This window comes from Orycteropus afer, unplaced genomic scaffold, assembly GCF_000298275.1.
Source record: "Orycteropus afer afer isolate SDZICR_OR568_19922 unplaced genomic scaffold, OryAfe1.0 scaffold00497, whole genome shotgun sequence".
In the NCBI taxonomy this organism is placed as follows: domain Eukaryota; kingdom Metazoa; phylum Chordata; class Mammalia; order Tubulidentata; family Orycteropodidae; genus Orycteropus; species Orycteropus afer.
In genome coordinates this window covers 407,583-430,361 of record NW_006922084.1, presented here as the reverse complement: position 1 = coordinate 430,361, position 22,779 = coordinate 407,583, and the positions used below count along the sequence as shown (strand labels likewise).

The window sequence follows — 22,779 nt, the reverse complement described above, 5'->3', positions numbered from 1 at the left end:
TTATTTCCGAAAGCCTGTGTGCATGCATTAGGGTGTGTTTTTTAAATACACAGAGGCACAAAGAAGACAAAGAATGGCTGATAATTTTCCTGCGTAGAGAATCACGAGTGAAGTTTTGAAAGGAAGGAGAGAGAGAGAAGGAAGAGAAGAGAGGAAGGAAGAAAGAAGCAGGGAGGGAGAGAAGAAGGGAGGAAGGGGTAGGAAGATTACAAGTATCAAGTAGAAAATTTGAACATTATGGAAAGATGCAATTAGTTTACTTTTGAAGGACAAATCAGCAGCTCTTAGGCCTCAGGAGCTGATGGTGCCCCCAGATCAGAATGCAAATGAGGCAAGCGCTGTGTTTTCTTAAAGCAGTAAACTTGTGAAAGATCATTCCTTTTATGGTTAAATGACATTTTCTCCTTTCACTTTTTCCCCTCCTTTCAAAATTCTACTTTGGATGCGTTATACCTTTCGGAAGCTTGAAACTAAAAATGACATTTCTATTGATGTCCCTGTTCCTTTCCCAAAGAATGTGTGTCTTTCTCCTGAATTTGCAATCAGTGCCTGCCCTGGCTGCAGCGCTGGGGCCTTCCTCAAGCTGCCACCTTCTCATTTTCTGTCTTCTGTCTCTTTTACAGATAAGCACACAAAGGGTGACCTTATGACATTATTGTAAAAAACCAGAATGGAGCAAAATAAGTGATGTTGTGCTACTTTGAAAATTGTAGAAAAGCCAAAGAAATGACAACAAACTCTGCCTGTTCCTGGCGACTCTGTGTTGTCAGAGGAGAACTGTGCTCCGTGGAGTTTTTCAATGGCTGAGTTTTAGGAATTAGATGGCCAGGGCCTTCTTCTGAGGTGCCTCTGGGTGGACTCGAACCCCCAACCTTTTGGTTAGCAGCCAAGCATGCTAACCATTTGTACCGCATGGGACTCCTGAAAATACTGAGGGTTAGTTAATGGACTGCTGACAGTATTGATTAGTTCAATGGGAAGACCCTAAATGCGATGGATTGGCACAGTGGCTGCAGTGATGGACCCAAGCATAGCAAGTGTTGTGAGGCTGGTGCATGACGGGGCAGTGTTTCATTCTGTTGTCCACAGGGTAGCTATGAGTCAGAGCCAGCTTGGCAGTACCTAACAGCAACAACAATGGTGGAGACGGATTTTGGTGCAGACAGAAAGAAAACAGGAAAATGGCTTTTCTATTGTTTGCTCATCTTTTCATTGTACGCTACTCACCATAAACAAGACATGATTCTTAGTTACAGATCAACTAGAAAAAAAATACCTAAGCTAAATCAGATGGCTGAAATTAACACTGTCATTAAATTGATTTAAAATTTGCCAGTTTAACAATATCACCAAAGACAATATGGCTTTGACTTTGTGCCACTGTTGGAATTCAAACTTGAGCAGTTTTACCTTAGAATTATTATTTTATTTTCTTCACTCTTGCAGAAAATTGTTCAGATTCTTTCTCGGAGAAAATACTGACGGGTAATATTTTGGGAGCATTAAGAATTTTAATATGTAAAAGAAATAATGAAGCCCTTTCAACCTAACGATATTTAAGTCTACAGTTTTGTGCACTAAGGATTTAAGCTTTGTGAAGAAGTCCTCTTTTCGCTCTTTATTTCCCGTCATCCCGATTGCTGGGACTCTCTTGCTAATGATTTCTGGAGTTCCATGCCAGGGGTCATCAGGCAAATGTTTCCTTTGGGGCTTTATTTGGTTTGGAATCCCTTCCCTCCTTGGAACCTGCAAAGCTGGGGTCTGTAGGAACTCATGCAAAGCATTGTCTCAGGCATTTGGCAGAGCGTGAGGCAAGGATGAATTGTTAACAAAATGTTAATGTTTCTTTGCTCTGAGCATGCACAAGGGGCATCGGAGATGAGTACATATTTATAAGTAAATATATGAATAAATATGAGTAGAATTTATTTTGAAACTTCATCTGAGTGCTGCAGTGCATACTGAATACAGTGGAGAAGGTTCTTATCCTGGTTAATGGTTGAGTAGGATGAGATTCTTCCCTCAGCTATGCCAAGGGAAAATTCAAACTTAGGTGCCTGGACTCCTGGTGGAGAAAGGGTATGATCTTTCAGATGCATCCTGACAGATGAGCAGATAGAAATGTTTCGGGGTGTTGACTGCCATGTTGCTGGTTTTAGCACAACTACTGGAAACAACCCAAGAGTCTAAAAATAGAGAAGTGGTTGAAAAAATGGCAGAGTTATAGAGTGAAATACTATTGAGGTGTTAGAAAAAATGAGGTTCTGACAGTCATGGAGAGAGGTTAATGATGTGCTTAATTGTGAAAAAAAGTTGAGGGTCAGAATCTCTAAAGCATCCTTTGCCATTTTGGGGGAGGGGGCAGAGTGTATACCTCCTCCTCACTTAGCGACATGGGTAGGTTCCAAAGACCAGGTCATTCATTATGCCATTAAATCGGCATTATGTGAAAATGGAGGATGACCACATCAGCTCAGAAAATGGACGATGACTACCTTATTACAGACCTGCCAAACCACTGAGAATCAAGGGCTAGGGAAGTTGACTCATGACCTTGACCATCGCAGCCAATGCTACCCTCACCTTGCACCTTGGCATTCATTACTGCCAGACAAGTGTCATTAATAAGCAAAATAGTCTAATAGTGGATTTTTTACTGTTGTCATAAATGCAAAACGTTTGATAACAAGATAGTAAGTGAGGAGTAGGTGTATATGTAGACAGATGCATATTTGAATTATTGTGTATGTAATGGAAAAAGTCTGGAAACACACACATCAAGTGTTTAGCTGTGTATTTTCACTATTAAAGAAGGATTGGGGGAGAGGAGACTTCTGTTTTTGTTTTATAAAAATCTTCATTGACTTTTATCAAGCAGCTAATTTTTAAACTAGTGATTTATTTTTGGTGGCAATATACATAACCAAACATACATCTATTGACAATTTCTATATGAACGCTTTAGTACCATTGGTTACATCACATTGTATCACCTTTCTATCTTTATGTGTATTGTTGCATCATCATTAATATAGGCTCTCTGCCCCTTTAAAGAACCCTGATGGCTGAGAGGTTAAGCATTTGACTGCTACTCAAGAGGTTGATGGTTCGAACCTACCAGCCACTCCTCAGGAGAAAAATGAGGCAGTTTGCTTCTGTAAAGATTTACAGCCTTGTAAACAGTTCTACTCTGTCCTGTAGGGTCTCTATGAATCGGAATTGACTCAAAGCAATGAGTTTTGGTTTTCTGCCCCTTAAACTTTTCAGCTGTGATTTAGATTCATTGTTTTCAGTCTGCACTCATAATTCTCCATGAGAGTACATGCTCGAGCAAGCATTAGTAATCGGTCTATACTGTTGTTTAGTTTAACTATGCGTCCAAAGGATAGACTTGATTCGACGTTTAAAGATTATCTCTGACCATTAGAAGCAGGGGTTCCCCTAGTAAATCTGTATTCTGTTCCCCTAGTAAATCTATGTTCTGTTTCATACTTTTCCTCTTTTTGATCAGGATCCATCTATTAGGTCCTTGATCAAAATGTTCAGTCATGATAGTCAAGCACCATCCATTTCTGGTCTCGTGGTCGTGGTGGTAGTCGTTTATGGAGGCAATTAAACCTGCTGTCCATTTCCTTCTCTGATTCCTGAATCTCCTTCTTCCTCTGCTGCTCTGGGAGAATAGAGACAAATTGCTGTAGTTTGGGGCAAGCAGCAATGTCTTCAGGGATTGAGAACAATAAAGACATGTGCTATGACGAGGATGAGCCTTGACAACATCATGGAGAGTGGAATTAGTCATTCACAAAAGGACATAGTGTATGATGCCACTTATATGCAACATCTGTAACAGCAAAAGTATCCAGACCTAAGCTTATGAGAGGTTTCCAAGGGCCAGGCTGGGGGAAAGGAGAGAAGGAAACTCACTGCCTAGGAGACACTACACTTATGTTAAGGGTGATGGAAAAACTTGGAAATGGATAATGGAGATAGTTTCACAACCTGATGAACACAATTAATGTCACTAAATTGGACGTATGAAGAATGTTGGGATGTCAAGTATTCTATTACATACATATTTACCACCAAACTCAAAAACCAAACTCACTGCCATCAAGTGAATTCTAACTCATAGCGACCCCCATTGCATTTCCCAGGCTGTAAATCTTTATGGAAGCAGATGGCCCCCTCTTTCTTCTGTGGAGTTGCTTGTAGGTTTGAACTACCAGCCTTTTGGTTGGGAGCCAACTGCCTTAACCACTATATAACCAGTGCTCCTCCACATACACACAGAAAAAGAAAAAGGAGCAAACCCCATTTGTTCAGTAGGATGATAGTAACGTAGTGTGCCATATTTGTAAAATATGTGTATGTATATGCATAAATTGATGTGTAAGGGAATTATTGTAAGAAAAATCTGGAAGTACACATGCTGAGCATTTAGCTGTGTTACCTCCACTATTGAAAAATATCTGCATGAGTGCAGACTGAAAACACTTCAGCACCTACTGTGCCAGTGTGGTAAAGCACTCAGCTGCTAACCAAAAGGTCGACAGCTGGAACCCACCAGCCGCTCTGCAGGAGAAAGATGAGGCGGTCTGCTTCCATACAAATTACAGCCTTGGAAACCCTGTGGGGCAGTTCTACTCTATCCTATAGGATTGCTATGAGTCTGGCTTAAGTCCCAGGGGGGTGCAAATGGTTACGGCACACAGCTGCTAACTGAAAGGTTGGAGGTTTGTGTCCCCCCAGAGGGGCCTCAGAAGAAGGGCCTGATGATCTACTTCCGAGAAAGTGAGCCACTGAGTACCCTGTGAAGTCCATTTCTACTCTGACACGCGGGGGCCACCATGAATTGGAGTTCACTCAACAGCAACTAGTTACGTAGCTTAAAACGACAGAAGTTTTTCTCTCACAGTTCTAGAGACTAGAAGTCCAAGTTCAGGGCGTGGGCTCTGTCTGAAGGCTGTAGTAGAACATCTTCCCTTGTCTCTTCTGGCTTCTGGTAGCCTCTTGCTCCTTGTCTGTGGCCGCATAACTCATCTCAGCTTCCTTCTGGGCATGACCATCATCTCTCTGTGCGTGTCCCTGTCTGGGTCTCGTCTCTTTTGATCAGGAGACTGCTGAGATTGAATTAGGACTCATTCTACTCCAGTGAGACCTCATGTGAATTTTACTAATTACACCAGCATAGGCCCTAATTGCAAACAAGTTTGCTTTCACAGGTACTGGGGCTTAGAGCTTTAATGTATCTTTTTTGGGGGGATAACAGTTTAACCCACAAGATGATAACCCAACCCCAAACCTTCCCTTCTGAGTTTTCCACATTGAAATTTTTTCTCTGTTCATTCTTTGGTGGAAGCTAATAACAGTGAGTTTCTTGTTACCTCTTATAAATAAGTTGGCCATATCTCCTTGTAGTATAAAAATATCTGTGCTATCTTACGTGGTTTTCTGCAAAATGACAACTAGAATAGTACCTTGCTCATAATAGAAAGTAAGCATTTATTGACTGGATTCATACATTAGGACAATGAATAATGCAGACAAAGTAAGATTTTAAAAGACTATAGCACTTATACAATAGGGCAGATAACTTGCTGGTTTGGACGTAAATGTTTATCAGTTTATCTGTTAATTGGAAGGTTATGCGAAAGGAAACATCACAGAGCTTAAAGCAATTGAATATACAGGTCTCTGTGCATGGTTGTCAGTTAATTAGTAAGACAACAGGCTGCCAGTTTATCAGTTGTTGTTGTTGTTGTTGTTATGTGCCATCGAGTCAGCCCCGACTCGTAGCGACCCCTCCTTGGGTTTCCGAGGCAGTATCACTACGGAAGTAGGATTGTCCAACCTTCCTTCTGAGGAGTGGCTGGTGGGTTTGAACCGCCAGCCGTCTGGTTAGCAGGCAAGTGTCTTAGCCACTATGCTACCAGTTTATCAGAAGGTAAGTATAATAGGGTGACTTTTAAAACAGGTTTAAGGCTTACTTGGCTTCTTACCAGTGTTTGTAACCCTAGACAAGTTATTTGACTTTTCTCAGCCTCAATCTTCTCATCTGAAAAGTGGGGATGATACTATTGGTGCCTACCTCATAAAATTATATGAATTAAATGGCATAATCTACATAAAACCTTTAACATTTGTCTTAGGCATCATATAAGCCCTAAGGAGGACAGTTTGACTCTGACATGCATGGGGCACCATGGGTTGGAGTCCATAGCAATTGGTCCTGGTAGACCCTCAATAAAAGTCCACTCTTCTATTTATTGTAGATAGATGCCTGCTAGGAAAACTGGAGGCAAAAGATGACAAGAAAATATCTCAGAATAAGGCCCCTTTGCTCAGCTTTTGAGGGCAGCACCTAGGAACTTATTTCTGAGATAAAACACATTCTTCTTCAGAGAGTCCTGGAGAGAAACAAAAAAAATCTCTGGAAGTTTCAGTGGTCCTAATTTGGTAGTGAGTTTTGCTGAGTAAATTACTCTCTGGAGGTGCTTTCTCAGCTATATAAGGCACATCCGTTTTCCCAGGACACTAGGTTGTCATTTAGTGCCAAAGAAAAAGCTATTTACAGAATGACACCGTGGCATCCCCAAAGGGTTTAATTTATCTCCCCGGAAGGTGGTATATCTCACAGCACTGCAGGCCCAGCCATATCAATAACTCAGGGGCTTTAATTGGCTTTTCCCTTTTTTTCTAAAGCTGCGTCAATCCCATGGTAATTAATTTTGTGCGCTCTGAATTGTGTTATTTACAGTGCCAGGAAACTCGGATGAATCCATATTAGAAATCGGTGGGAGGATATTTGAGAAGGCTGTAAAGAGACTCTCCAGTGTTGATGGGCTTCACCAAATTAGCTCTGTCATTCCCTTTCTGATGGATTCCAGCTGCTGTGGATACCATAAAGCGTCCTACTACCTCACAGTCTTTTATGAAACTGGATTAAGTGTACCCCAGGACCAGCTGCAGGTAGATACTTCATGGGTTCTGGGCACATCTGTCACCTGTGTGATGTTTGCAGAGGAATGCTCTCTTGGCCCTGGTAGAATGGACATGTTACAGCTGCCTGGAGTGTTTTAAAAACCGTTACACTCAAGACAAACATCCTGAGGTTGTGTCGACTACAGGATCTCCTGTGAGTGGAACAAGGCATTTCACCCACTTCTGGACACACATTTTGGTATATTGCATAACCACCACCATAGAGTTTCCAAGGCTGTAAATATTTATGGAAGTAGATGGCCTCATCTTCCTACCATGGAGCAGCTGAGGGGTTTGAACTGCCAACTTTCTGGTTAGCAGCCAAATGCCTTACCTACTGTGCCACTGTGTACATTGGTATATTTATGTATTGATATATTGCCTAAGGAACAGTTGGGGCAGGACTTCTCCAGAATCCCAGTCTTTTCCGGAACTATCAGTTCTTGCAACTGATGTTGGATGTGTGACCATTACCTCAGATTAGTTTTTCACTAAGGGAAACCATTCAAATTTCTAGTCAAGGTATTTTCACACCCATCCTCAACATCAAAATAAAAGCCTTGCCAGAGGGTTTCCTTTTTGGGTTTGAATCTGAGTCTGTCATGCAGCTTGCCTAACATTTGGAAGCACATTTTCTGAAGTACTGCCGAGTGCTCCCTGGTCATGTGTAGTGTCAGATTTGCACACGTGATTATTTATTGTTGGCTTGAGGAGACTCAGACTGGGGTTTCCCCCACAGTATAAGTAGTTTGGGGTTTCTGGGTGGTACAAATGATCTACAAACAGCTGAAAGGTGGGTGGTTCGAATCCACTCAAAGGCACCTCAGAAGACAGGACTGACAATCTGCTTCCAAAAGATCACAGCCTTGAAAGCCTCTGGTGCACAGTTCTGCTCTGCACACACAGAACTGATCTGACTCAATGGCAACTAACAACTGCAACAGTGTGGACAGTTCAGACCTGCCCACAGGGACTGTGTTCAATGACTTGTTTGTGGATGTGTCTGGTTTATAGATACTCCTGATTGGTGAATCCCCGAGGCAGTCCCCACAAGGTGGAATAGTGTGGAAGAACAGAGCGCTGGCTCTGTTGCAGGTGGCTATGTTACCTGGATGAATGGCTTCACCTCTCTGGATCTCTGTATTCCCTCAAATATGAAAGGATGTTGTTGGAGCAGTCAGTCTCCAGTGACCCTTCCAGCACTAACATTCTGAGGCAGGACAGGGATCACTGGAACAGTTGGTGGGTACACAGAAAGATGCTGTAAGAGAAGTCAGGGGATGACCCTTATTTTCATGGAGTAAAGGGCAAAACTCAGGATATTCTAAGCTGTTAGAGATTGCTGTTAGTTGCCTTTGGATCCGCTCCAGCTGATGGCGACTCCATGTACAACAGAAGGAAACGGTGCCCGGCCGTGTGCCATCTTCACGATCCTCATCATGCTCAGGCCCACTGTTAGGGCCATTGCGTATTCGGAGTGCCTTCCAACCTACGGGAATCATCTTTAGCACCATGGCAGACAATATTCCATTAGATCTTAGGGAGCACCAAAAGCTGGGCATTTATAAACCATTAGAAGCTAGGTTGGTCCTTTTTTGATGATTTATTTATGTATTTTTATTTTTAGAAGGGAAGTCAACATGTTTCTGGGTTGGCTGGGCTTATATAGAGAGATTGGCCCAGATGGCCTTTTGGTGTTAGTATTTTATGACCCTATATACACTCTGAGGAGCTCTGGTAGGGCAGTGGTTAAGGCATTTGGCTGCTAACCAAAGGTTGGTGGTTTGAACCCACCAGCTGCTCCATGGGAGAAAGATGAGGCAGTCTGTTTCTATAAAGATTTGGAAACCATACAGGGCAGTTGTGCGCTGCCCTGTAGGGTTGCTGAGTCAAAATCAACTCAATGACCGTGGGTTTTGTTTTGATTTTATCTACAGTCTTATGAACTTTTGGTCCATTTCTTCCTCACAGGGTATGTTGTATAGTTTGGTTGGAGGGCAAGGTGGTGAGAGGCTGTCTTCAATGAATCTTGGGTACAAACACTACCAGGGCATTGATAACTATCCCCTGGACTGGGAACTGTCCTATGCCTACTACAGTGTCATTGCCATGAAGACTCCCCTTGACCAGCACACGCTACAAGGAGATCAGGTACAAGGGCAAAATGGGTGGAGATGATTATGGACAATTTTGTGAAGTGTCTGGACCTGTGGCTAGTTTATTCCTTGGTCTTCAAAGGATGTACATAATCAAAAGAAAAGAAAGATTTTGCTTTTCTTTCCAATATATTTCTGACTGTGATCTCAGGGAATCACAGGTATCATTCTATATCCATGTATGAAAAGCTTTGCAGGAGTGGGAGTTCTGGTATACCAAGGGTAGATTTGGACTTGAACAGATTCTGATTTTGAAAAAAAAAAAAAAAAAACTGCAGCAAAATCATAGGCATCTTGTCTTTGTTCCAAGAGCCTGTGGAGTGATGGGGTCTGGAGATATTAGACAGAATTGAATCCAGTGGGGGCAGTAAGCCAGTGGCTTCTCTCAATATATAATGAGCAGTCAGGGTCTGTGATATGTAGAAGCACGCTCCATACCCCGCTGTGTTTCCACTGTTGGCTGCCTTGAGAGACATCTGTCCCCATCACATGAACCTTGCTAGGCTAGTGCTCCCAGATAGCCAACATGAAGTGATGTTTGAAGTCTCCACCCTATTCTGGATCAAGGACTAGATCAGAGGCACTAACTCCCACCTCTGATTTTGCAGGCTCCCAAATCTTATTGACTCATTGCAGGTGTCAAAGAAATCAGTGGCTCCATCTGCCAAAAAACACTCACATGTTAATGTTAGACCAACAATTGTGTTGTTTCCAGATTTCTTTTGAAGACAGGAACTAATGAGGTATAAGTAAGATACGAATCTCTGGATGATGTAGACAGTTAATATGCTTGACTGCTAACCAAAAGGTTGGAAGTTTGAGTCCACCTGGAAGCATCTCCAAAGAAAGACCTTGTGATCTGCTTCAAACAGTCAGCCATGGAAAACCCTGTGGAGCACAGTTTTGCTCTGACACGCGTGTGGTCACCATGCATCAGTCTTCCCCACAGCATCTGGTACTGGTAATGGAGGTAAAAGGAGAGCGGCCTCCGGATGGTCCCGATCGGTATATGATGGGAGGGGACAATGAGATGGTCGGCTTATTGCAACAATCATGAGGATGGCCCAGGACTGGACAATGTTTCCTTCTGTCATACATGGAGTTGCTATGAGTTGAAAATGATTCAACAGCAACCAACAACAACATCTTTATAAATCCTAACACTGAACATCTGCGGGTGAACATTAGCAAATTAAGCGCTGCAACATTGTATGTAGTACATACTATTAATTAACAATATTATGTACCGAAAAAAAAAAGAATGGTCATAAGTGCATTTCATTGTAACTCGCATACGTTGTAAGTCAGGGACTACCTGAACTTTGATGATCAGAGCACTTGAGGTGGTCAAGTTGAGAAGTGTCACAGTCTATACAAAGGGTCAGCAATATTTTTCTATGAAAGGCAGATAGTAAATATTTTAGGCATTGAGGGAGTATACAGTCTGTGGCACTGTTCAAATCTGTGTGTTGTTGTTGTTGTTAGATGCTGTCAAGTTGGCTGTGACTCATAGCAACCCCATGTACAACAGAACAAAACACTGCCTGGTCCTGTGCCAACCTCACTATCCTTGCTGTACTTGAGCCCATCATTGCAGCCACTGTGTCAGTCCATCTCGTTGAGGGCCGTCCCCTTTTTCGTTGACCCTCCACTTTACCAAGCATGATATCCTTCTCTGGGGAATGGTCCCTTCTGACAACATGACCAAAATAGTTCTGCATGGACAATATGTAAATTAATTGGGTGGCCGTATTTTTGAAGCAATACACAGTGTGTAAATGAATGGGTGTGGCTGATTTGGCCCTCGTCCATACCATAAACTCTTCATATTCTCTGTTTATACTCAGTGAGCCAGCTTGGGATAGGCTTGTCTAGGTCAGGACTATTGAATTTTAGTCTGAGCAGCTAACTGGAACTGGCCACTGTCACCTCTGCTCTGCTCCTGAATTGCACTTGGAAATCAACAGTGCAGAAAACGTGTCCTTTGATGATTGGAGATGGATAGCTTCTGGAAAGGAAAGCTACAGTGACCACTATGCAGTTATGAAATAAATGACTCCAAGATATAGCCTGTTGGGGAACGTTCAACATAAGTCAAGCTGTAACACATCAAAAGGCTGCCTCTATTGGCATCCTAATTCCTTCTGAAAATAATGATTCTTTCTGAATAAGCTTACACATCCTTTACCATTTGTACATTTGTATCCTGTCAGTGTATATATAAGGTATGTGCAGAATTTCACCTGTTTGACGGGAATTAATTTATTAATTGGAAAAAAAATCATGACTCTGAAACAAATACTCATAAAAAATCCAGCTACCAAATAGCATTGCAGTTGTCTTGCCACTAAGCCTGCATGTGTTAATAATGCCCTGTCTATATTATACTTTTAAGAAATTTCATTCAGCATAAATTAGCAATGGGAAATGGTAGGTTGTTAACAAGCTCCTTTTCTTTTGAAGATGTGCCATATGAAATGTTGTGATTATGAAAGAAAATGTTTAATTGGTCAGAGCCAGAAAAGATGAATAGAAAGATCCATCTTGCAGCTGAGATGCCGTGTGATTAAGAATCATGGGCAGGAATTATACAGTTAGGAGACTTGTGTCATAGCTCATTTTCTTAAGAATGTGTAATTAATGGCTTCTTGAGAATTTAAGCAGGTGTCATGTGTTGATGTAAATGTCCTTTTGTTGAGAGATCTGTTAATTCACCAGTATCACGTAGCAAATGAGGAGATACGGAACGCCGACCCCTAATTAACAAAGCAAAGATCCGTCAGCATCTCTTTCTTTGATTCTTGTTGCATTTTCTCTTTCATGTAACTCGTGGTTCACATCGTTTCATCTTCGTTATTAGTAATCTCATTTCACGTCACTTCTTTATGATTCATGAAGTGGGACCCTGCTTCAAGTTCTACAGAAAACACTGGCAAGTTTCTTTTCTTTTTTTTTTTTTAGCTTGTTAGTTTTTGTGACTTTGTAGTAGATGAGTCCCTCTCATTCTGTTCACCCCTTAGATGTTGCTCATCCTCAAGGTCCTTCTCCAGTTTCTGTTCTTCTTCTTCCTCACCTTCTGGCAGGGGAGGCGGGGATCTCATCCACACTCCTGGTTTCAACTACCCTCCACACAATGCTCACTGTCCATGTGAGAGGCGGGGTTTGACCCCTGGACTGTGGACCTCTTGCACAGCCACCAGCTGACTTTGTAGAGGCTTGTGTGTTGCTGGTCGCTCAACCGGTTTCAGTGGAGCTTCCAGACTCAGACAGACTAGGGAGAAACGTGTGGCGACCTACTTCTGAAAATCAGCCAGTGAAAACCGTATGGATCACAGTGGTCCGATCTACGCTGATCCTGGGGAAGGAGCCGGACTGGGCTGCACTTTATCCTGTTGTGCATGGGATGGCCACGAGTCAGGGGCCGACTCAGCAGCAGTGAACAGCCACCACCACATACTGCTGTCACATGAACCTTTATCTCCGGCTGAGATTTCTTTTACAAACCCCACAGCTGCAATCCTAACACACCCCAAACGAAACCATTTCCTCCTCCTTTGTTTTTCCCACAAATACCTTCTATTTATGACACCATTGTCCATGGTAGAAAATGAGGCGTCATTTTCAATCTCCCTATCATCCTATCAAAGGAGCCCTGATGGCACAATGGTTAAGTGCTCAGCTGCTAACTATAAGGTCGACAATTCAAACCCACAAGCCACTCCGTGGGAGAAAGATGTGGCAGTCAGCTTCCATAAAGATTATAGCTTTGGAAACCCAATGGGGTGACCTGTAAGGCTGCTATGAGTCAGAATCTATTCCACAGCAGTGGGGTTTTATAACCCTATCAGTTTACAGCGTCTAACAGCTTCACATGCCAATTTCTCTCTCCTTCTCATCTCCATCCCCGCTGCAACTGCCTAATTTTGTCCTTCATCATCTCTCTCCCAAACTGCTTTCACAGTCTCCCAACCATCACCAGTCTTGGTCCTTTCCCTTCTCTTCTTGCTGAGGTCAAAGTGGGCTGCCTACAGTATAATAACCGTTGGCTGCACATCAGAATCCCCTTCAGGCTTAAAGGCTGCCTCTGTCCAGCCTCTACCTCCAGACTGTGGTTGAAGTCATGTGGGCTGGAGCCTGGACATATGCTATGTGTGTGTGTATAAGGAGCCTTGGTGGCTCAGCAGTGAAGTGCTCAGCTGCTCACTGGATGGTTGGCAGTTTGAACACACTAATGGCTTGTAGGAGAGAAGACCTGGTGATTGTTCTCTCACAGATTACAGCCTAGGAAACCCTATAAAGCAGTTATACTCTGTCCTTTAGGGTCACTATGAGTCAGGATAAACTTGATAGCATGTAACGACAACAACATATGTATAAGTGCATATTTTAAAAACCTCCTCAGATAGTTATAACTTGCAGGCTGAATTGAGAAGTACTGACCCAGAAGAACTAAGCTCAGCTCATTGTGAGGTGTACGAGGTGTTCTGTGCTCTGGTTTCTCACTCCCTCCCCATCCTCAATGCTTATGATCCCTGCCCTGGACTGTTCACTCCACCGCACCAGCCTTTTGGCCACACTGTTTCATACCCCCTGGCCTTGCTTGCTCTCCTCTGCCTGGGTTGCTCTTTCTACACCCACTTCCCTTTGCCTGCTCACTCCTCCTACTCTAACACTTGGCTGTGCCATTACCTCCTCCACCAGGAAGCCTTACAGAATTATTCCTTTGCTGCACTATCACAACACATGGGCACATCTTTGTCCTCTTTTAAGACAGGTGTTGTGTACAGGGTTACAAAGCTGGCTCCCCCACTAAACTACAAGGTCCGTTCATCGGGGACCTCATCTCACTCACCTGGTGACCCCAGTGCCCAGTGCTCAGTGAGTGTTTATTAATGCAATGAGAGGTGTGTGCACAGCGTCCAGGGATGGACAGTGCCCTGTTGACTCTCTAAGGCTTTTTAATTTGACCAGTGTTTGTGACTGACAGCAAGTACTCAGAACACTTTGGCTTTAAACGCTGCCTCTTTGCATTCAGTGCCTCGTTTGTAAGTGACATCGCACATTTGGGGAATCTTGGGTACTTATCTCCCTGTCTCTTCATTGTTACCGCTGATATTTCCCCATTCTTACTCTAAAATTGCTAAAATGCCAAATTTCAACAAAGAAAACACGCACTCCCTATTGAGAGCCAAATATTATAGCTGATTTGAAACACCTTAAGAGGCAGGTTCCTAATGGCGGTTCTGACAAGCCCTGGGGAGGTTAGTGGAGGTGGGCGGTTTAAGTGTAGGCTATGAAATTGCCCATTCTTCTTGCCAGGCCTGCTCCTGTGTTCCCAGGAGAGCTGGCTGAACCATTACATTCCACAACTCCAGAGAAGGCAGATGCTTCCGGAATAAAATGGGGAGTTTGGGAGTCTTTGCTCCCTCGCTGCAGAGGTGGAGGGATTTTTCCCTCCTGTCTTCTGTCTGCTCTCTCTGCCTCCCTCCTTCTCTGTCTTTCTCCCCTCTTTCTATCCTTGCCTCATTTGCTCTCCTCACTCTCTCTCGTCTTCCTCTTTCTCTCCTCCTTTCTTCCCTCTTCTTTTTCTTCCGTCCTTTCCCTCCTCTGTCTCCACCACTTTCCCCATCGCCCATCCTCCTCCCTCACCCTCCTAGCCTGTAATCACTGGCATAGCTGACATCAACGCTGCCTCTCTAGTTTGTAGGCTGACCCAGCCACATCTTTGAATGCTGCCCTCCTGATTCTAAACAGCTGCCATCAGTCCACTCCACCTTATGGCTACCTTATGTACAACAGGATGAGATGTTGCCTGGACCCAAGTCACCTCCTGTTCACCAGAGTGTTCAACTCTATCACTTAGGCTGTTGTGCCAGTCCATCTCACTGAGGGTCGGCCTCATCCTCATTGGCTCTCTACCACCCATACATGATGTCCTCCTCCAGCAATTGAGCTTTCCTGATGAAGTGTTCAAAGCAAGCCAGCTGGACAGTATTCTCTTGGGCATAGGGTTTCCATTGCTTATTTTTCAGAAGTAGATTGCCAGGCCTTACTGTGTAGTCTTTTCATCTGGAAGCTCCACTGAAACTTATCCACCCCACCATGGATGACCCTGCTGGTATTTGAAGTACCAGTAGCATAGCTTTCAGACTTACAGCAAACACCCAAGCCACCAAAGCACAACAAACTGAAAAATGCATGGTGGCCTGATTCTAGAGACATTGATTTTATAACACAGCACCAAAAAGAACCCCTTGGAAGCCACAGAAGAGCCCTCAAACTGGTCAGTCTGGGATTGATTATCAGGACCTGTCAGAGTCCACCCTGCTCTTGTCCCCTGTCCCCGCCATTGCTTCTCTGCAGCTTCTTCCTGGCCTGGTCACCTTTTCCTCTGAGGCATTGTTTCCTGGTCACAAAATCTTATTTGAACAAGTGAACAGCCGAATGCTGTTCCGTTTTAAGGCTTGTTCCTTCATCAGATGTGTTTGCAGTTGGTCAGCTTCCCCAGAAGGCCCTAGGGTGTGGCTCTGATATGATGCTAGGTGACCTTCGAACTTTGGAGAAGCAACCACCTGCTGGGGTGTGGCAGGCAATGTGGTAGAGTGGCCAACAACCACCTGCTGGGGTGTGGCAGGCAATGTGGTAGAGTGGGCATCAGGGCTGGGTTTGAATGGGTTCAGGGTTCTGGGTCTACTGGTCACTGGGTGTAAAATCTTGGATAATTCCCCTTACCTCTGTCTCAGTCTCTCACTTATGAAATGGGCATCATGATGGTCTGAACCTCACAAAATTGTTGCAACTTGAATTAGTTCATCCAGATAACATGTGTCAGTAGAGCCCAGCACACAGCCCAAGCTCTGTAAAATGTTTCTGTCCCCAGCACTGCCACCCCAGATCCTTGTCCTTCCATTTTTTAATGCTTAAAATCTCTTAGATAGAACTGTCTCCAGAGGAGCTCTGGTGGTGTAGTGTCTAAGGCATTTGACTGCTAACCAGATGGCTGGCAGTTGAAACCCACCAGCCACTCCTCGGAAGGAAGGTTTGGCAATCTACTTCTGTAGTGATACTGCCTCAGAAACCCAAAGAAAGGTCGCTATGAGTCCGATCCGACTCAATAGCAGTGAGCTTGAGCTGTCCCCAAGACATAAGGCTTTAAATTGTACAAAATCGCAAATACCAGTAGGAGGGCTAATATTCTAAACTGCTATCAGCCTTTTAACTTTAGAGAACTATAAGCCTAAAAATGATGAGTTCCCATTTACTGGAAACTGGCCATGTGCCATACATTCTGCTAAGTTCTTTATAAACAATCTTGTGTAATTCTTATGCAGCTCTATGAAGCTACCACATGGGTGATTCCCATTTTACAGATGAGGCAAGTAAGACACAGAGAAGTTAACAAACTTGTCCAAAGTCACACAGCAAATGAGAGTAGAGTCTAGGTTTGAATCTAGGTCTTTCTGACTCTTTGCATTATATGGGGGGAGGAATGGTTGATGAGTCTAGTGCTTTTGATAATAGCAAGTGGTGTTCCAAGTTCCATTTTACAGATATGGGAGCTGAGTCTCAGATAAATGAAGCAACTGGTCCATGGCCCACAGCTAGTTAGTGGTGAGTTAGAATTCAGGGTCTGTTGGTCTGATATGACGGATCTTGCTCTTAATGACCCCACCCTGCTGCGAAACTTGATGATACCACCCAGGGGAGAGGGAAGAGAAGGTTAGGTCAAGGAACAGGGACACAAAAGACAAAAACATTTCTTATGCACCATATTCAAAAACCAAACTCAGTGCCTTCGAGTTGATTCCAACTCATAGCAACCCCCATTGGGTTTCCAAGGCAATACATCTTTACAGAAGTAGATTGCCCCATCATCCTTCCCAGGAGTGGCTGGTGGGTTTGAACTGCCAACCTTTTGGTTAGCAGTCATATGCCTTATCCACTATGCCACCAGAGCTCCTTTTCTTTTGCACAGTCACCTCAATTCTTCCAACTTTGCCCGACGCCATATGCTTTGGCCCAGATACATCGAGTCCTTTGCAGGGTTGTGAGGCTGGGATGAAGAGTGTGGGCTTCAGAGCCAGCCAATCAGAGTTTGACTCTTAAATTAAAACACTAAATATATGACCTTAGGCAAGTTACTTAATCTCTCTGGGCCTCAGTGTCCACATACGTAAAATGGGGATATTGATGTGAAACACCTAAGTATAAATCCCTATAGGATGGGGACTGTGTCTCCATTTGTTATGTCTTCCATTCAAGTTTCATGAGAAGGAGAAAGAAGAGGAGGAGAAAACAACACAAGGAGAAGAAAACTGAAAATGTAAACACCCCAACTCTCCAGTTGAACAAAAAGCCTCTGGCTGGTGATTCCCTGTCAGAGCAGCTGCAGTTCCAGACCAGCTCCAGGCTGTCAGAGTATAGAGCAACCTGGCAGTCATTGGTTGTACACTTTGCAAAGGGAACCGAATACAGTGGCTTGTGCCCAGATGGGATTCTGGGCCTTCTCACATCGTGGGGGAGTGGGTAAGAGCCCTGTCTTTGGAGTCAAACTAACCCGACATCCAGTGATAGCTTTACAGATGTGACCTTGGGTTCCATGTTTCACCTTCTAAGCATTGATTTATTTTCCTATAAACTGGGGGCAGTGGTACTTGGGTCAGGAAGTTCTGATGGTACAGTGGTTCAGGCATTCATTTGACTGCTAACCAAAAATGTCAATAGTTTACACCCACTAGCCGCTCCTCTGGAGGGTTTGGAAACTCTGTGGGACAGTTCTACTCTGTCCTATAAGGTCTCTGTGGGTCAAAATTGTCTCAATGGCAGTGAGTTGGTTGATGATTAGTGCTTGGGTCAAAGTCTTGTTTTGAGGATTAAATTAAAAAAACTTAGGTCTTGGAACCCAATCATTCTGATTCGACCCCTGCTGAGAATTTGCATTTCCGTCCTAGATATACTGAATTACAGTCTACATTTTAACAAGATCCCCAGGTGATTCTTACAAATCTTGTTCAAATGTAGATTCTGACTCAGTGTATTTGAAATACAATGGTACAAATACAACTGAAATACAGTGTATGAGAAATACAGTTTCTCAGCAAGGGGTTGAACCAGAATGAATGGGTTGGAAGCCCTGGAAAAAAACCCCATTAAGCACCTGGCTCAGAGGAGGTTTCAGAATGGTGGTGACATTCTTATTCTAACTGTTGGTACCAGGCTGGTGGCTTCCCAAGATAATACACTCAGCAGAAATTGATAGCTGCTGGGTTCTGAATCCTAGCACAGAACCTGAGGCTTAGTCACTGGTCCCATTCCTCTGCTGTTGTAGTCAGTTGCCATCAAGTTGGTTCCAATGCATCACAATTGCATGTGTGCAGAGCAGAACTGCTCCCTAAGGTTTCTAAGGCTCTGACCTTTCAGAAGCAGATCCCAGGCCTGTTTCCCAAAGTGCCTCCCTAATGCCCTTGCAAGGGACCTCTGGCTTCCACATATTGTTGTTGTTGTTGTTATGTGCTGTCGAGACGGACCCAACTCTTAGTGACCCTTCCTTGGGTTTCCGAGGCAGTATCACTACAGAAGTAGATTGCCCAACCTTTCTTCTGAGGAGTGGCTGGTGGTTTTGAACTACTAGCCTTCTGGTTAGCAGTCAGTTGCCTTAGGCACTATGCTACCAGAGCTCCCGGCCACTACACAGGGGGGGAGAAGGCAGTTGAGAGACATACTAAGGAACAGGGCTGCAGCCTCAAATTTGTGAGTCTAAGGACTTTTCTTAAAGAGGGTCAGAAGGGAAATAGGATCTGACTCCTTGTTCTCTGAGGCTTCTTTTCCCAGCAAGCCCTGATCCAATTCTTTGCCCATCTGTGCTGGGCATGGAAGCCCCCTCCAACACCTCCCTACGGCACTGCTAGAATGTAATTTTTAAGGGGAGACAACAAAACAATGGCAGTGGTTTTCCAACAAACATCCAGCATTAATACACTGAAGTGAATCTTATTTTCTTCAAAGAAGCCCGATACCTGGGAGGCTGTGTCTTCAGAGCCCCCAGCACATTCCTTCTTGCCTCCTCAGAGGTAAACAGGCTCTCTACTTTTCAGGGTAGATTTAATTTTTGGAAATAGCCGGAAGTCATTGGAAGCTGAGCCTGCTAACTAAAAGGGATTAGTCATGCAGGATAATAACGCTTTGGGATGAAAAAAATAAGGTTATACTTAAAAAATATTGATTGCCTTTTTTGATGCTGTGTGTAATCTGACTCTGAAATCAGCTGCACCAAGTAGACTTTGAAATGGGATAAAAATGTTGGTCTCCCAAAGCAAAAAGTTTTGACAGGAATAAACATTCATGAGGTGCGATACGTCCATTGACAAAGAAGTGGATCTTACTGTATTGTAGACATGCATTGTATTTCAACTATTCATAGGATTTTTGCTTGAGTAATTGCTGGTTTAAGAATACATAATGTCATGACTTTTGCATGCCCATAATATTTGGGCATCTTTTTCTCTTTCTTTCCTCCCTCCCTCTTTTCCCCCTTCATTTCTTCATTCTTTCATTCCTTTCTTTCTCTTTCAGGCATATGTTGAAGCAATTAGATTGAAGGATGATGAAATACTCAAAGTACAAACCAAAGAAGATGGAGACGTCTTTATGTGGTTAAAGCATGAAGCCACCCGAGGCAATGCTGCAGCTCAGGTTAGAGGACACATCACTCAACTGACGAGGCCATAGTCATAATAGACCAGATATGCTGCAGTAGAGGGTGGTGGTGGTTCAGTGGTAGAGTTCTCACCTTGCACGCAGGACACCTGGGTTCAGTGCACTTTATGTGGAACCACCAGGTCTGTCAGTGGAGGCTCGTGTGTTGTGATGATGCTGAACAGATTCCAGCAGAGCTTCCAGACTGAGTCTAGTGAGGGAAAAAGGCCTGGTCTACTTCTGGAAATCAACCAGTCAAAAAAAAAAAACAAAAACCTGTCAATCACAGCTGTCTGTTGTGCAGCTAATCATGGGGATGGTGAAGGACCAAGTACGGTTTTGTTCTGTTGTGCATGAAGTTGCCATGAGTCAGGGCCTACTCAGCGACAACCAACAACAACCTGCTTTCACTTTCCTAACAATGAACATTTCTTCCTTCATTCAGCAAGTCTTTGTTGAGCAGCTCCTATGTTCCAGGCTGTGCTGGGTGAGGGCAGAGACGGTGGGGCAATGACATATAGCATCTCCAATAACATCTTGAGTAACATCTGGCAACCTCGAGTCTAATGATGGAGTTGGCTGTGTAGAAAAATAATGTGATAGGAGATAAGAGCTATACAGAGATGCCCTAAGAGCTGTGGTGTGTAGAGAGAGCTCCATGGCCTTCCCTGGGCCAAGAGGACAAGGGCTATCTCAGTAAAGAGGAATTTGAGGAGAAAAGAGTTGTGATTGTTGACCAAGTGCCCTCCAGCTCTGGGATATGCACAGTAGATACAGGCACACACACACGCACACACACACACAATCTCCACTGTGTTAATGATTTATATTCGCACAAGTCCACCATCAGGGCTGTGACCCTTACCTGGAAGATGTCCTAGGGTTGCCATTACAAAAATACCACAAGTGTGTGGTGTTAAAGAACAGAAATGCCTCATCTCACAGTTGTGGAGGCTGGTAGTTCAAATCCAGGTCTCTGCTGAGTCAGTTCCTTCTGTCAGTCTCTGTCCTCCTTGCTGGTGTCTGCCGCAATCCTCGGCATTTTTTGCTTATAGGTGGGTTCTTGGGTGGTGTCTCTCTTCCCCCTGTGTGTCTGTCTGTATCTGCATGTTTTCTGCTGTTTTTGTAAGATACCACTCAGGGGTGATTAGGCTCGGGGACCCACCCTACTCTAGTATGTCTTCATTGACATAACAAAACTTTTTTTCCAAACAGGGTCCTGTTTACATGTACTAGGGTTAAGGTTTTCATATATTTTGGGAAAAACATAATTCAGTCTACACCAGGAGATATCTCTAGCTAAATCTTGGTGCTCAGTATAAACATAGACTCAACTAGGTTTTCCCTTCCACCTTTTAAAGTCTGTATTAAGAATTACACAGAAAGTCATTATTCTAAATTGCTGTTGACTTTCAGCAACGATTGGCACAAATGCTCTTCTGGGGGCAGCAGGGCGTGGCCAAGAACCCTGAGGCGGCAATCGAGTGGTACGCCAAGGGCGCGCTGGAGACCGAGGATCCTGCCTTAATATATGACTATGCCATTGTGTTATTCAAGGTAAGACTCAATTTGTGCTGAAATTGTTCAATTCTTATCAGACTTCCTGAGCAGTTTCCTGTGGGCGTGGAGGCAAACAGAGAGTCTATAATTTAAGAAACTTAGTTTATGCTCTGTCACTTCTGATGGATTGGATATTTGCTAAGAAGGCAGGCTCAGAAGCACTTGCCCAGCACCGTTTTAATCATTAATCCCACGTGTGGCACCTGGGTTCTCTGGGCTTTTGCAAGAAGTGTGTATTCTGGAGGACACAACACAGCTATGGGTTGGTACAGGGCCACCAGCCCCCGGACATGCTGCAAGTTTGCCACCAGGCAGAGTTCTCATCCAGTCACCTCTTCAAGTGTATTCTTGGGCTGGGCCCCAACAATGCTGTTGGTCAAAGCAAAGATCTTGGTTGAATGAAGCCCTGAAAATATTACCCTGAGATAAGCTCTGAACTTTAAACCTTAAAACAAAACTATTCCCTGGAATCTTCTTTAGAACTGAAAAATAAGTAATCTTAATGAGTGAAGTACATCTGCTTGGAACATGTGCTTCTTTAAAGAAGTGTCTGTATGAGATCAAATTGACAACAGCCACTCGAAAGGTGGGATGGGAAGCTTAGGGGCAGTGAGTTTATGTGAGTAGTGGGAGGATATTTTGGAAAAAAGAGCGAGAATGTTAACACAACTTCGAGAATATCATCCAGTGTCACTTAATTGTAGCAATAGGTGAAATGGTGTTTCTTTGGCTGTGTATACTTCCATCAAACAACAACAACAACAAAAGATCTTGCTTTAAAGCCAATGAGAGAATGGGAGAAGGGTAGAAAGGTCCCAGGAGACAGAAGGTAGGATTTAAAGTCCCACTTCTGCCACCATTAGCTGTGTATCCTTGGAGTTATCTGATCTCATTTGACAGTGGTAATGACCTCAGATTGAATGAGATAACAAAACAAATGGGCTTTGAGAACTAGAAAATCCTGTGCCTTATACAAAATAATGATGGTCTGCTCTCACTGGTTGAGCACTGCTGTGTATTTCCGATGTATGACCTTATTCTATCCAAACTAGGTACCATACTGCATTATGGCTCCTGCTTTATATAAATTGAAAAAGAGGTGCAGAAAGGCTTTGTAACCTCCCCAAGGTGACACGACTGCTAAATATTAGACCTGGATCCAGGCAGTTGGGTTTTGGGGTCTGTGCACTCCACCCCCAAACACAGAGATAAAAATTCACCACTCTCAGAAAAGTAAAATTCTATTGGCTCTTGGGCTGTATGTCTGTGCTCAAAGAAAGTTCCCCTACTGCTATCAAGTTGATTCTGACTCATTGAAACCCTATAGGACAGAGTAGGACTGCCCCATAGGGTTTCCAAAGCTGTGAATCTTTTTTTTTTTTTTTTT

At 43.7% G+C, this 22,779-nt stretch overlaps 1 protein-coding gene across 1 annotated transcript in view; it reads left to right on the top strand.

Annotated features, from left to right (window-relative positions):
- The window catches only part of SEL1L3 (SEL1L family member 3), a 253,483-nt gene that overhangs the window by 158,716 nt on the left and 71,988 nt on the right, over positions 1–22,779 (top strand). Inside the window, exons 10-13 of the mRNA XM_007955282.1 lie at positions 6,758–6,969; positions 8,953–9,132; positions 19,710–19,829; positions 21,249–21,389. Coding sequence (XP_007953473.1) covers positions 6,758–6,969; positions 8,953–9,132; positions 19,710–19,829; positions 21,249–21,389 — 653 coding nt within the window. The remainder of the gene's footprint in view (positions 1–6,757; positions 6,970–8,952; positions 9,133–19,709; positions 19,830–21,248; positions 21,390–22,779) is intronic.